Raw genomic sequence first — 15496 nt, 5'->3', positions numbered from 1 at the left:
CCTTGTGTGGTTTTTAATTTTTGTTTGTGAATTCATCTCTCTACGGGAGTAGCGAAACCCCCCAGGGAGGTTTTTGTGATTGTTCCTGACAAAGCCCCCCATTTTTCAATGGTCCTGAACCAGTTTCTGCACACAAAGCAGGCCTCATTTCAGTTTCTTGTGGGTGATTTATTTTTTTAAACCCACTACCCAAGACTGGTGGGTAGAAATTTTTTAGTCCTTGTTTCTACAGGCTTTAGGTGTTAGGATTTATTCACGAGGCTCCATTCCTGTCTCACGCTCCTTCCACCTTGTGAAGGTGCAACACCACACCTTCAGTCCTCCTGTGGGCTTAGAACCTCAGCTTCCAAATTCTGGAGTCTAAGTTCGAGTGGAAAATTCCACAGGTCATTTAGTGTGAGCTCTCTCTGGCTTGAATTTCTCTCTCTTTTTTTGAACCTCAGAGAAAACCTGTGCTAAATCAAGGACACAAAATCTCACTACCCCTTAAAGGGATGTGTGATATGGGTATGGTGGGGTAGGGGGACTCGTGTCGTGGGCATTCCAGAGAAACCACACACATTGAGTTTTAAACTGACAGCAGCTAGCACCTAACTGCCAAACAAATACATGTGGCTGATGATACAAGTACTCTAAGTAGTTTGGTCACGTGCTCTGTTGCAAATGCAATTATTAAATACTTTTCCTTTTCAGATGTTCGTAACAAATGGGAGTATGATGAAAGCCATGTGATCACGGCCCGACGAGTGAAGCAGGTTTACTGGCAGAGTCAGAATCTGGGGAGGGCTGGCTCCCTTCAGGAGGGTGGGAAAGAACGGGAGATCTTATCCTGGATCCAGGAGACAGTGCCAACTTTTGGGGACTGTGGGCAGCTCCCTGTCCATCCACCATGGCAGCCTTCCATGCTGCTTCCATGCTCCCCCTAAGCTGTCCCTCCCCCACCAATCACAGTCAACAGTTTCATCCAAGAAATATTGATTTAATTCCTCTAGGTGCCAGGCACCATTCCAGGCCCTGGGGATACACAGAATACAAGATGCCTTAGTTCACCGTCCCTGCCCTCACAGAGCTTCTATTCTAGTTACAGAAAAGACAGTAAACAATAGAGATATTTACTATAACCCGAAGATGGAAGCCCTGCCCGGCCTTTCCCTTCCTTTCCCTTCTCATTTTCCTTTCCCTATTCCAACAACTGTTTAAAAAGCCAACCCTGCATGAGGTCATCACATCTCCCCTCCCCGCAGTGGGGCCCCTGTCTCCATCCCCACAGAGGCCTGGCAGCCTACACCCAGGATCCATCTCTAACCTCTGCTGTCCTGACCACATGCTCTGCCCTCGACTTCAAGGTTCTCTCTTACTTTCCTGGTTTCTTCTCCATCTCTTTGGTCCAACTTCATTCCCTCTGTCTACTGCCCAAAGGAAGCCACTGGACTGCCCATGGGCTCCTTCAAGTCTCTCAATATACTTTCTCGCTCAGAGATTTCACCTAAACTTACAGCTTCAGCCATCCACATCCAGTGAGCTGTTCTGTCAGTTTTACTCCTGAACTTTGTCTTGCAAAACTCCTCCCTCTTCCCCATTACCCACTGTGCTGATATGCACCCCATCTCTGACCCTTTTCCCACATATAACTTGGCAGGGAGCATGGGCCCTGGCTCAAGAATTTTTCCAGATTATGCTTGCCCCCTGACCCCTCCTCCCCCTTCCCCATCCATCATTAGCTACTGTTTTCTCCTTGGCTTTTCAGTTCTCTGAATCTGTACTCTAATGCCCATTTCAGGCCCTTCTCTGCTTTTTTTTTTTTTTTTTAATTTTTTTTTTTTTTTATTAAATTCAGTTTTATTGAAAGACATTCACACACCATACAATCATCCATGATATACAATCCACTGTCCACAGTATGATAACATAGTTATGCGTTCATCACCACAATCTATCTCTGAACATTTTCCTTACATCAGAAAGAACCAGAACAAGAATAAAAAATAAAAGTGAAAAAAGAACACCCAAATCACCCCCCATCCCACCCCATTTGTTCTTTAGTTTTTATCCCCATTCCTCTACTCATCCATACACTAGATAAAGGGGGTGTGATCCACAAGGTCTTCACAATCACACTGTCACCCCTTCTAATCTACATTATTATATAATTGTCTTCAGGAATCCAGACTGCTGGGTTGGAGTTTGGTAGTTTCAGGTATTTACTTCTAGCTATTCCAATACATTAAAGCCTAAGAGGTGTTATCTATATATGCATAAGAATGTCCACCAGAGTGACCTCTCGACTCCATTTGGAATCTCTCAGCCACTGAAACCATTTCGTCTCATTTTGCATCCCCCTTTTGGTCAAGAAGATACTCTCAGTCCCATGATGCCGGGTCCACATTCATCCCTGGGAGTCATACTCTGCGTTGCCAGGGAGATTTACACCCCTGGGAGTCAGGTCCCACGTAGTTGGGAGGGCAGTGAGTTCACCTGTCGAGATGGCTCAGTTAGAGAGAGAGAGGGCCACATCTGAGCAACAAAGAGGTACTCAGGGGGAGACTCTTAGGCACCATTACATACAACTTTAGACTCTCCTTTGTGGTAATGAGCTTCATAAGGGCAAGTCCCATGCTTGAGGGCTCAGCACATCAAACCGCCAGTCCCAATGTTTGTGACAACATCAACACCAGCCCAGGTGAGGATGTCCAACACATCCGCACCTTCCCCCAGATCCTTGGGGCTGGGGAGGGGGAGGCTGTAAATATATTTTTTATATCTGCCCAAATTACTCTAGGATGTGTCACTATTTCACTCCAGCCTATACTAACCTACCGTATCTCACTTCCTATTCAAAGTTCCATGCAATTGTGGTGTTTGAACAAATCGACTGTCCTTCTCTGCTTTTTGCAATCTATTCAGACCCCCTTCACAGATACGTGGGCTTCAGCCTCCAACTTAACTCTGAAATCTGTGTATCCCTTTGATTTCTGGCAGCACCCCCAGCTCTGAAGAAGCAGCATTCTCTGTGACCTGCCCAGCCCCTCAGAGCCCCTCAGCCAGATTGCCTTTGCTGCCAGCTGATTGCAGATCTTTGGGGAACCCCCAACCCTGGCAGGATACAAAGTCTCCTGGTGTTCAAGGCCTTCTCAGATCTGGTTCCACCTCCCTCTCCAGCTTCATGTCCCAGCACATTTCCACTCTCACCTGACATTTCAGCCCTGCTGAACTACCATGTTTCCTTGATGCTAGGATGCTCATAATTCCTCCCTATTTTAACCATTCTGAGACTGGAATACATCCTACAATTGATTTGCACTTTTAATGTGATAGTGTCTTTTTCCCCAAAAGCTGCTGTGGTGGGCATCTGTTTTTCTGTCCAGCACTCCCCCTTTTTTTTAATTCACTTTTATTGAGATATATTCACATACCATACAGTCATCCAAAGTGTACAATCAATTGTTCACAGTACCATCATACAGTTGTGCATTCATCACCCCAATCTATTTTTTGAACATTTTCCTTGTACCAGAAAAAGTGAAAATAAGAATAAAAAATAAGAGTAAAGAAGAACACCCAAAACACCTCCCACCCTATTTTTCATTTTGTTTTTTGTCCCCATTTTTCTACTCATCCATCCATACACTGGATAAAGGGAGTGTGATCCACAGGGTTTTCACAATCACACTGTCACCTCTTATAAGCTACATTGTTATACAATCGTCTTCAAGAGTCAAGGCTACTGGGTTGGAGTTTGGTAGTTTCAGGTATTTACTTCTAGCTATTCCAATACATTAAAACCTAAGATGTATTATCTATACAGTGGGTAAGAGTAACCTCTCAACTCCATTTGGAATCTCTCAGCCACTGAAGTTTTATTTTATTTCATTTTGTATCCCCCTTTTGGTCAAGAAGATGTTCTGAATCCCACGATGTTGGGTCCAGATTCATCCCCGGGAGTCATATCCTGCATTGCCAGGGAGACTTACACCCCTGGGAGTCAGATCCCACCTAGGAGAGAGGGCAATGAGTTCACCCACTGAGTTGGCTTAGCTAGAGAGAGAGGGCCACATCTGAGCAACAAAGAGATACTCAGGGGGAGACTCTTAGGCACAATTATCAGCAGGTTTAGCCTCTCCTTTGTAGCCAGCACCCCACTTTTTTTTGGGGGGGGACTCTTTCTCCTCCTGCTCAAACCAAGGGCTTCTAGTGGTGCTTCCTAAAATAGCACCCAGAACCCTGGTCACAGTGGTTGGCCATAGGCCTGGGACAAAGATAGTCCATCAGATATGGAATTAGGGAAGGGCGTCTCTTTCCAGTCTGGTGGTGGAGTTTGGAAGACGAGGGCTGAGCATTGCTGGTGGCAGGAGTCAAGCTTCCTGAACTGCTGGTTCAGGTTGTCCTGGGAGCCAGTTGCACCCCTGCACTGCCTGAAGTATTGTTAAAGGATAGTAAATCCTTCCTTTTTTGTACACTTCTGATTGTCACAGTTAATACTTTGGTGATGCATCTTCCAGTCGATGGTGTCTTAAAATCTCGAAAGTACGATACCTGTGGTCCCCTGAGAGTATCACTCTCTTGAGCTTCCAGACCTTTGCTCTATGAGCACAGGGATATGTCTGCTGTGCTCACCACTGTCTTCCAGATGTTTAGGGTCATCCCTAGCATCTAGAGTGTGCTCAGTACATATTTGTCAACTAAAATCAATGAATGGCAGCTGTTCCTTTGCCTGGAACACTCTCCCAACTTTTGTCCATCTGGCAAATTTCCACTCGACCATAGAGTCTCATTTCAAATGGCTCCTGCTCTGAGCAGCCTTTCTGAGTCCTCCAGGCTGACTTGGGCTTCTCTTATTTCTTTTTTGTAGTCACTGTTTTCCAAAGCTTAGTACAGTTCAGGCTCAAAGTACGTACTCAGCGAATGTTCACTGAGTAAATGAATGGGTACCCAGCCACGTCTCCCTTGCTCTCCCAGCTGCCCCCTGCCCCTATGGGCCGCCCACAGCTTGACACTTTGTCCATGTTCTTCTCCATTCCTGCATTGCCCTTTTCCTCATTATCGCCTGTCCAAATCTGCTCATCCCCCAAGTGCCCTCTAATTGGCATCTTCTTGAAGTTCCTCCTAATTCCTTGAGACAAATATGATTTCTCCCCTTTGAATCCCAGAGAACCTCCTTGGACTGTGCCTCCACAGTCCTCGCTTACTCTGCCTGGTAGTAGAAGGTTTGCCCTTGTCCTGTTGCCCTGGTGGAGCCTCCAGTAGTGCCTCTCTGTGTCAGCCAGACGAGGTTGCAGGGATGGAGGACTGTGTGGTCTGAATCGTGGGTAATGGGGGTCTAAAGGCAACATAGTGCAGAGTCTCAGCTCCCAGAGCTCTGGAACATTCTTTAGGGTCTCAGGCATGTCTAGTGCTCTCACATCTCCTCCCTTCCTTAGCAGCTGGCATCTGCTACTTCTGCCCTGGCAAACCACTATTATGGTGACTCTACCTCTCCTCAATCTCCTACTCACTAAGTCCTCTCTACCTCATGGCTTCTCCTTGCTCATTTGTTCATTTAGCCATCTGTTTCAGATGCCCACCACGTGCCAGGCACTATTCTAGAAGCTTGGGATACACCCATAAACCCAAAGGACAAAACTCCCTGCTCTCGCAGAGCTTACATTTGAGCTGGCAGTCTCCTCATTACAACTGTTGGCTCATGTCATCTATTCATCCCAGCCTTCTGCTTACTGCCCGCTTTATGGGGGGTTTTGGATTTGGCCCTCACTGCCAACCACTCTCTCCAAGAGAGAGGATGTCAATGACTCAGGTGGCCATTGTTCGTCTGACAACGCTCCCAACCTGGAGCACCCTGCAGGCTGTGGTTCAGTCAAGTGACCAGCTGGTCTATGGCCAGGCCTGCATCTCTGGTCCAGTCATCTGTGACCAGCTGTTCTCAGCAGGGGATGCAGTTGTGGAAGATACTTTGAATTTAACAGACTCTCCAGTCTACCCTCTGAGGGCTTCCCTGCCTCATGTGTCCAGTCAGGGGAAAGAGCCCGGCCCTGGCTCCAAGCTCTTCCCCTTGTTGATGGGCAGGGAACTCTTGCTGAACTGAACCTACCCACCAATGGGCCTCTCTTGTGGTTTCCTTAGAAGGGGAGCGAATATCTTATCCCAGAATCGGTGGATCTGGAGTGTGTGAAATACTGTGTCGTCTATGACAGGAACACCAGTACCCTGGGGGTGATCTTTGAAGAAGACGATGATGAGAAGTCTGACAAGGATGGACGAGGTGGGTTTTTACAATAGCAGCAAGAATAATAGCTGACAGTAATTGAACCCTTACCAGGTGCCAGGTGGCATGCCAACTGCACCCCCTGGGTCATTTCCTGCGATCTGCTGAACAACCCCATGAGGAAGGTGATGTCAAGGACTGTAAGGGTCTGAGATTTTACCCTCCTTGGAGGCTAACAAGTTACCCTTCCCGGCTCCATGGATGCTGGCAGAGCTATGAGACCCCTAGGTCAGAGACAAAGGACTTCGTTACTCAGAGCAATGAAAGTAGCCAGAGTATCAGCATTTTCCTGTACTGGTTCCCCAAGCCCCATGACGAGGGCCAGGTGGCACCTGTGCAGGCAGTGGGTTGCATTATCGGAGAACCCTGGGGCTGGGGAGCCCATGTTTTTTATAATAGGCAGAGAACCTGCCTGCCCTTGGCTCTGGAGGGAGAGACTCACTCTCTTCCAAGGCTATGTGTTATACAAATTTCCTTGAAAAGGTAGTCCGCAACCAAGGCAGTCAGTGCCTCTGCTCACAGGACATGTAGAGATGTAAGAGACCATGGAGAATTGTCTCTTAACGGTTAACATTACTCCGTTTTATAAATTGGTACTGAGAGGTGAGGTAACTCAACCAAGGTGCCACCACTAGTCAATTAGTTATCTATTGCTGTGTCACTGTTGCCCCAGAGCAGCTCAAAAGCAACACACATTTATTATCTCACAGCTTTCAGGAGCAGCTTAGCTGGTGGCTGTGGCTCAGGTCCTCCTGAGGTTGTAGCCAGGATGTCTGCCAGGGCTGCTGCCCTCTAGGGGCTGCACAGGACCTGGATGATCGGCTTCCAAGGGGCTCATTGACAGGGCTATTGTCAGGAGGCCCCCGTTGCCAGCTTTGGGCAGGAGGTCTCAGTTCCTCGCCATATAGACCTCTCCAGAGGGCTGCTTGAATAGCCTCACAGCATGGCAGCTGGCATCCTCCAGAGCACGTGGCCGAGGGGGAGAGTGAGAGGGCAAGGGGGAAGCCATCATGCCTTTTATGATCTAGTCTCGGAACATGCTGCCCCTTCTGCCACACTTGACCATCAGAAGCATGCCTACTGGGCACACTGGTTATAACATCCCAGGCCGAGTGGAGCACAGCTCTAGGGAATGAGTTGCCTAGAGGAATTAGCTTCATTCCTTGAAGGGAGGCGTTTCAAAGAATTTGTGGACACATTTTTAACCCCCCACACCCCTAAAAGTGGTGGGGTCAGGATTCAAACCCAGGTGGTTTATGCTCTGCCCTATCTCCAGAGCCCGGATGGTGATCCAGTGCAGTCACCAGCCCCAAGGCAGAAGCAGCCAACACGGTCAGTTCTATTCTGGGCTCCTGCTGGCTCTGCTGCACTCTCCACTGAGCACCTGGTTTGGGCTGACCTCCCTCGACTTGGCTAGGGGCCTCTGCTAACTGTGGCTCCTTGGCTAGTATGTGTGCGCAGAGTTTCTCAGTGGGTTCCTGAGGGTGTTCACATCTACTGCCACCAGGTGGCGCCAGGTTGCCACCTAGAATAAGATTAGTCTTCCAGGAGGTCCTTGGCTGGAAATTGTCCCTTCTGCCCTGGGCCCACCCGTCTGGCTCAGGTCTGCAATCCTAGGATTGTAGGCGGGGCCCTGAAACCCGAGAAACAGTGGGCAACAAAGATACCTTTCTAGACCTTTATTTATTTATTTTTTATTATTATTATTTTTTAATCTTCATTTTATTGAGATATATTCACATACCACGCAGTCATACAAAACAAATCGTACATTCGATTGTTCACAGTACCATTACATAGTTGTACATTCATCACCTAAATCAATCCCTGACACCTTCATTAGCACACACACAAAAATAATAAGAATAATAATTAAAGTGAAAAAGAGCAATTGAAGTAAAAAAGAACACTGGGTACCTTTGTCTGTCTGTTTGTTTGTTTCCTTCCCCTATTTTTCTACTCATCCATCCATAAACTAGACAAAGTGGAGTGTGGTCCTTATGGCTTTCCCAATCCCATTGTTACCCCTCATAAGCTACATTTTTATACAATTGTCTTTGAGATTCATGGGTTCTGGGTTGTAGTTTGATAGTTTCAGGTATCCACCACCAGCTACCCCAATTCTTCAGAACCTAAAAAGGGTTGTCTAAATTGTGCATAAGAGTGCCCACCAGAGTGACCTCTCGGCTCCTTTTGGAATCTCTCTGCTACTGAAGCTTATTTCATTTCCTTTCACATCCCCCTTTTGGTCAAGAAGATGTTCTCCGTCCCACGATGCCAGGTCTACATTCCTCCCCGGGAGTCATATTCCACGTTGCCAGGGAGATTCACTCCCCTGGGTGTCTGATCCCACGTAGGGTGGAGGGCAGTGATTTCACCTTTCAAGTTGGCTTAGCTAGAGAGAGGGCCACATCTGAGCAACAAAGAGGCAGACCTTTATTTTTATAACTGACCCCACTAATGTTATGGAGCCCCTATTCTCACTCAGTTGGAAACCACAACCACAAAAAAACTACAAACACAATGACAACAACAACACCCCCCCCCACCATACACACACAACTTGCCCACTCAAGGAGACTTACTCTTCTCATTTAAAATGGTATCTTCTGAGGAAACACAAGTTCTTTTGGATAAAAGGGCATTTCAAGGTTTCTCTCACTCCTCCCTTCTTTCCTCTGGTCCCTGCCTCCCTCTCCACCAAGGAGATCTGGGCAAAGGGCAGCGCCTTCAGCGGGGTGTTGGTATACGTCCAGCCCTTTTCTGCTGGCCTCCTGGTGAGGTGCAGCTCAGTTGGCGTTGACTTTGGTCATTGGCCTCTGTCCTTGCTGTGCCTGCAGCCAGCACACCTGTGACGAGTGTAGTTCATGAGCAGCTGTCCCCGTCCTGGCCGAGCACGGAGATTGCTCATGGGGAACTCAGCCATGGGACCCCACATGGGCTTTTGCAGGTGCTGCTGATCCCCAGGACCCTGCCTCATCTTGCCTCAGTTTCCAGCTTTAGGCTACCCTCTCCCCCACCTCTGTCATGGGCACTCAGGACTCCCAGTGGGAATGGCCGCAAGCTCTTTCTAGCCTTCCCCTTAGTGGGTGTGTTCCCGCCTCCTTAGCACCACTGAAGCAGAAATTCACAGTGATGCCTGTGCTGGGTCTCTTCTTAGGAACCCAGGAGATGTCGTCCCTTGTCTTGACTTCTGAGACTTCTCCAAGCTCCTTTTAGCACTCAAGGACATTCTCCTCCTTTCATAAAAGATGTTAAATCATCCTTCCTCACAACGATATGGATTATTGACCCCCAAACTGGGCCCTTGACATGTGAAGAGACGCTTTGGGAATCTGGGATTGACTGTTGCCTGGCAAAGGTTCCAAAATAACTTAAAGCTCCCAGCTCAGCAGTGACCCCCTGTTCCAGGTGATAACACTCCTCACCCTAAAATAGTGGGTGCCCCAATTCAAAGTGTGGGGTACTTTGACTCATATCAGTGGAGAATTTAGGATTCAGGGGATAAAAATTAAGGAGTTTAATATTTAAAAAATATTAGCCCCATTACATCCTTCCACTAGAAAACCTCTACTTCCCAGCAATGGATGGTTGTCACTAGTGATGTTTTCATCTCTTTCTGCTGGAGTCTCTAATTGTCCCCTGGACACCATCCTGCCACCAGCACTGACCCCATCATCCCTGGGTGTGACTAAACCTCCAGTGGGTCTTGTGACATCAGTGGGGAGCAGCTGTCGGGCCTAAAGGCCGCTGGAAATGTGGACTGGGCCTCGCTCCCAGTTCCCTGGGGCCTTCTCACCCACCAGTCATTACCCCGCCTCTTGCCCCAGAGGGAGACAGGGGACAAGAGGCCCAGTGGCTGGACACTCTGGCTTCTGAGCCATGCCCTTGGGGGCAGGGGTTGGGGCTTGACCCCTGTCCTGCCAACTTCCGGTTCTGTCCCAGTCTGGCTACAGACTCTAGGTTCTTCTTCCAAAACCAGTCTCTCCCTACAGGTCCCAGGCCGCTGATGTCCTCAACCATCCCTGCGGGAATTGGCCTTCTTTCCCTGAATGAAGGTTCAATATAAAAGTCAAGGCCCAGGCCCTTCTGTTTCACCCTTTAGCCAGTTTATGGCATCTGCCACATGTTTCTCTTTCTGGGTCAGATCCTGGCCTTTGGGTTTTGTGGCTTAGCCTTAATTATGCCAACTTCCTGCCACCTGTATCTAACTTGCATACAGTCAGATAGTGACTTTGCAGATCAAGTAAGGCATTTAAGATTGAATTGATGTCAAAACCACAGTGAGCTTGGGATGATCATAATAACAGGTGTTGACGAGGACATGGAGAAACGGGAGCCCTCACATGCAGCTGGTGGGAATGTGAAATGGTGCAGCCACTTTGGAAAACAGTTTGGTGTAAGGTAGTTTGGTTCGAAAGGCAGGCAACGAAGCCAAATGGCAGGCAAAAATAAAGTGTAATAAGAGAAGCCTCAGGGAGGCCCCAACCAGCAGAAAGGGTCTGCTTGGAGGGAAAACCCTGCATTGGGTGAAGGGATTTCTTTGTAGGGCTTTCTCCTAATCAGGGGGTTACACAGGGTCTTGGAAATGTAAGGTATGTGAGCTTTGGCCAATAGGGGATTATACATCATTTATCTTACAGCTTGCCAATGCCTGGTTTGTAGATTCAAGTAGGAGAGGTGGGGAAGAGGGGAGCAGGGGTGAGTCTGGAACAGGAGAAGTGATGCAAAATGGGGGGAGGGGAGGAGGCAGGGATGGGCTTGAAGAAAGGAAGCCCACCAAAACGGGGGAAGGGAGGGAGCAGTAGTGCAGTCCGGCTTCACAAAGAGAGAAATGGGGGAAGGGCCCAGGGCCCAGACCTAACATTTGGCAGTTCCTCAAAAGGCTGAATATGACCCAGCAATTCTACCCTAGGTATATGCCCAAAAGAAACTGTCCACATAAAAACTTACACGTGCATGTTCATAGCAGCATTATTTGTAATAGCCCCCAAGTGGCAACAACCCGGATGTTCAGCAACCGATGAATGGATAAACAGAATGCAGTCTCTCTGAACAATGGAAGATTATTTGGCCATAAAAAGCAATGAGGTCCTGGTATTTGCTACGACATGGATGAACCTCAAAAACATTATGATAAGTGGAGGAAGCCAGTCACAAAAGGCTACGTATTGTATGATTCCACTTATATGATACATTCAGAATAAGCAAATCCAGAGAGACAGAAAGTAGGTCAGTGGTTGTCTAGGGCTCTGGGGTGGTAGTGAGGAGTTGAGGGAAATGGGGAGCGATTGCTAATGGGTATGGGGTTTCTTTGTGGGGTGATGAAAACATTCTAAAATTGACTGTGGCAATGGTTGCCCGCCTTGTGAATAAACTGAAGAGCACCGAATTTGACAATTTAAATGGGCGAATTGAATGGCATGTGAACTATATCTCAATAAAGCTGACAGATACTCATTGTTAACACAGTGATATTTGCTTCGGTTTCTTAAATATTCATTTTTCAGACTAAGTTGGCCATCCGCTCCCAGGTTTAGACCAATGGTGAGCACAAGGGAACATTCATCTCTTTGGTCTCTACTCTTAGTGCCGGTATTTGGAGATGCCGTCGAGTGTGGCAAAGTCCTGTCTCACTTCACCCGCCACCCCGTCTACATCTTACGAGGGGGCTACGAGCGCTTCTCGACCATGTACCACTTCTTCAGGACCCAGAAGATCATCTGGATGCCCCAGGTAAGGCGGAGTGCCGAGCATCGGTGGGCTCGGGTATGAAGCCTGGGCCTGGGGACTGAGGGTTGGGGAGCAGAAGAGGAGAAGGAGACAGAGGACATGGGGAAGAGGCAGGAGATGGAGGCGGCTGAGGAGCCTAGGCTGGGGAAGTGAACTCAGGGTAGCCGGGAGGCTCAGTTCATTGTGATGAGTTCATGGTTGGCCTGTCTTCAGGCAAAGGCCAGTGTGGTTTAAAAGCTGGGGGCCCACCCAGAGGGCCTCCTTGCTGGTGGGCTGACCCCAAAGTCAGGGAGGTCATAACTCAAGGCCACCTCTCCATTCTTAGCCATCTGGTCCCACAAACCCTGGCAGGACCCAAGGGATACACAGAAGACAGGATGAGATAACAGCCCCTCCCCCCAAGGAGTTCTTTGTCTAGGAAGGGGAGCAAAGGTTGTAAAAAGAGTGTGACCAAAGGACCAGAGAAGGGGACTCAGCTCCCTGGAAGGACAAGGACAATATGCGAAGAAGAAACCTGGCCAAGGGCTTCGGAGTCCAGCACCAGGGACCGGGATTTGCAGGCTGGGGCTGGTCCCGGAGGGTACTGTGTGTGTATCTGGTTTGTTGAAGAGTCTGACCACAATGGGATATGAACCTGAAATGTTTTCATTTTTTTCCCAACAATTGCTTTCCTCTGGTCTCCCTTTTCCTGCCCTTTTGGCAACCCTTTGGGCAGATTCTTTACTTTTCTGACCACTTTTGGTCCAGTCATATTTGGACCCTGATTTAAACAAACAAATTGAAAACAAGCAAATATTTATAAGACCATCGGGGAAATGTAAACATTAACTGGATAGCTGATGATATGAAGGAATTATCGTTTTTTTTTAGGTTGTGATGACATTATTATGGTTACGGTGAAATGATATGGTGCCTGGAATTTTCTTCAGAACAGTCTGGGGTGGGCTGGGGAGTCAGTGAAATCTATTTGGCCATGAGTTGATCATGTTTGAAGCTGGATGACGGATGCAGGGGTTCATTGTACTATTTTTGAAATTTTTTATAATTTGAAAAAAGCGAGTAAAAACAATCAGTCCTGTGTAAGAAAGGCCAATTAAAAATTCCAGCCTCAAATCTGAATCAAGTCTCCTCTCTTCCCAACCCCAGAGCTGGGGAGCCTTTGGTTGTGGGGGACTTGGAGTGGGGAGGGGTGTGGGGTTGCTGCAGCCCCTGCCCACCCCACTGACTTGGCAGCTCCAGCTGGCCTCATGTGAAAAGCAGGTGCTAGTTCAAACCAGTTCATACATGTTTCCAAATCCAGGGTATACACGTCCAGCTCTCCATAGGACTTCCTCCTGCTTCCCCTGCATGTAACAGCACTAGGAGTCTGCGGCTGACAGAGGTGCAGCCAGTCTCCCCTCCAGCCAGGCATCCCACCTGGCTCCTAGGAATTTTCTAGGCACACCCCTCCCTGGCTCCACAGGGTGGGGAGGGAGTAGTTTCTTCTCTGCAAACATGCTGCTGATAATTCCCTCTTTCTGTCTCCCTTTTAAAAGCTTTAGTAAGGGTAACTGACAGGTGATGGACTGGGCATATTTAAACTGCACACTTTGGTGACTTTTGTATCCACCCGTGCCTAGCTCCCAGTCTTTCCCAAAGGACTTCCCAAGGAGTATTGATGGGGAAGGGTGGACCCTTGTCAGATCATATTGGAAAACATGAGGTTATACAGTTAATAGATTTCTTTACTCAGGACTTCTTAAAGCCCTGGCTAATGCACACTGTGAGTTTCTGAGAGAAAGGTATCACTTGTACTTGGTTCTCCAGACCCTTTTTTCACAGTGCATCATGAGAAACCAGTGTTTCTTATAACACACTTTGGCAAATGTAGAAATAATCCTCCTCTTTGTTTCTTTCATTTTCAAAGAAACCAAATTTGTGTGTTAGGAATTTGGACCTGAGTTCAGGAAGCTTCCGTTGAAGCAGGTGTCCTGATTTCTCTACCCCTCTATACATTCAAACCCTTCTTCAGAATTCATTTTCTATTAGCAAGCAAGGTCTGTGTGAATCGTTCCTTTGTTTTGTTTTTAAAAAGGTGTTTACATTCAGGTGGTGCCAAGCAGAATGAAAGGGCATCCCTCCCCAGCCTGCCCCACTACGGGCTGGACCTGCCCTGGGTTTGGGCAGTTCTGGACCACAGGGGCCTCATCTCCAGCCCCTGGGCACCCCACCAGGTACAAACGGACACCTGGAGAGATGTGGGTCCGTCCGTCACCACCAGCCCTCCATCTCCTCATGCAAATTGCCGTTTGCCAGTCTCTGAAAGCACAAATCTCAGGCTAAGTCACTGTCCTGGGACTGCCTTTCTGAGCTTGTTTGCTGAGACCCATTTCAGGAGACAAAGAAAAACTCTTCCCTGGGGAATGTTCTCACAGCAGCCTTTCTCCTTCCCCACCGCAGGAACTGGATGCTTTTCAACCATATCCTGTTGAGATAATGCCAGGCAAAATCTACTTGGGCAATTTCAACCAAGCCTGCGACCCTAAGGTCCAGAAAGATTTGAAAATCAAAGCACATGTCAATGTCTCCATGGAGACAGGACCCTTGTAAGTAAGAGAGATACTATTGGTCTGCTTTTTTAGATTAAGAATAATTTCTTTCTACAAGATTGCTGGTGACATGCATTTATATCATTAGGGGAGCTTAAAGTTGAAAGGGCTCCTAGAAGTCAGCACACCCTGCAGTATGGAGGGTCAGCTTTATGTCTTCCTGGACTGCATCGGTTTCTGGCGAGGCCTTGGCATCCTCCACCCCTGACTGAGACCTCATACTTGCCCTTTGAATCTGACCAGTAGTAATGCTTTCCGGGTATTTAACATCATGGCACAAAGGATCCCATTCTGCCCCACTTTGCCTGTCTCCAGCCCTCTGAGAAATGACCCCCCATACTGCAGATCTTCTCTGGTGAGGGGGAGACACACACACATGCATAAAAACATGCACATGCACACTCATACTCGTCAGTGTTCAGTGCATGGGAAGCCTCGCACAGCCTTGCTTGCCAACCTCTGTCTACCCAGCTGTGTCCCGTCATGATCACCAAGGCCCAGCACTGTTCAAAGCAAGGGAGAATTTATGGAAATAATGCAAGAATTTGGTAAGAGATCTAGTAGCAAAAAATGCCATAGAAAATTGAGAAATTTGATTTATTGACATAAAAAAAATCAGCTCGCAGAAGAGAAAAGATCCAATTTACAATAGCAAGGAAAAATAAGATTCCTAGGCACAACCTTATCAAGAAATAAACAGGCCTATGTAATGAAAAGTTCAAAATTTTAATAAGGGAGATAAAATAATATAAGAATAATGGGAAATATATATTTTTTCTGGATGGGAAGCCTAATATTGACATGTCAGTTCTCTATGAACTAATTTATAAGTTCAAAAATGTCTCAATCAAAGAGTGAATGGAATTTTTCATGTGTGAGGAACTAGACAATTTGATATTAAAGATCATCTAATGAA

At 47.6% G+C, this 15496-nt stretch overlaps 1 protein-coding gene across 10 annotated transcripts in view; it reads left to right on the top strand.

Annotated features, from left to right (window-relative positions):
• Nucleotides 1-15496, top strand: part of STYXL1 (serine/threonine/tyrosine interacting like 1) — a 50673-nt gene that overhangs the window by 15850 nt on the left and 19327 nt on the right. For 3 of the 10 annotated variants that reach the window (XR_005213555.1, XM_037814402.1, XM_037814401.1), the window contains exons 3-6: nucleotides 694-755; nucleotides 6118-6256; nucleotides 11850-11995; nucleotides 14432-14577. Coding sequence is in view for 9 of the 10 variants with exons in the window: in XM_037814402.1 (XP_037670330.1) it covers nucleotides 694-755; nucleotides 6118-6256; nucleotides 11850-11995; nucleotides 14432-14577 (493 nt within the window). In the remaining variant the exon portion in view is untranslated. Of the gene's footprint in view, nucleotides 1-693; nucleotides 769-6117; nucleotides 6257-11849; nucleotides 11996-14431; nucleotides 14578-15496 lie in introns of those variants that run through there. The other 7 variants (XM_037814405.1, XM_037814406.1, XM_037814404.1 and 4 more) reach the window with 5 other exon arrangements.

This window comes from Choloepus didactylus, chromosome 21, assembly GCF_015220235.1.
Source record: "Choloepus didactylus isolate mChoDid1 chromosome 21, mChoDid1.pri, whole genome shotgun sequence".
Classification (NCBI taxonomy): domain Eukaryota; kingdom Metazoa; phylum Chordata; class Mammalia; order Pilosa; family Megalonychidae; genus Choloepus; species Choloepus didactylus.
This window is presented reverse-complemented; position numbering and strand designations above follow the sequence as displayed.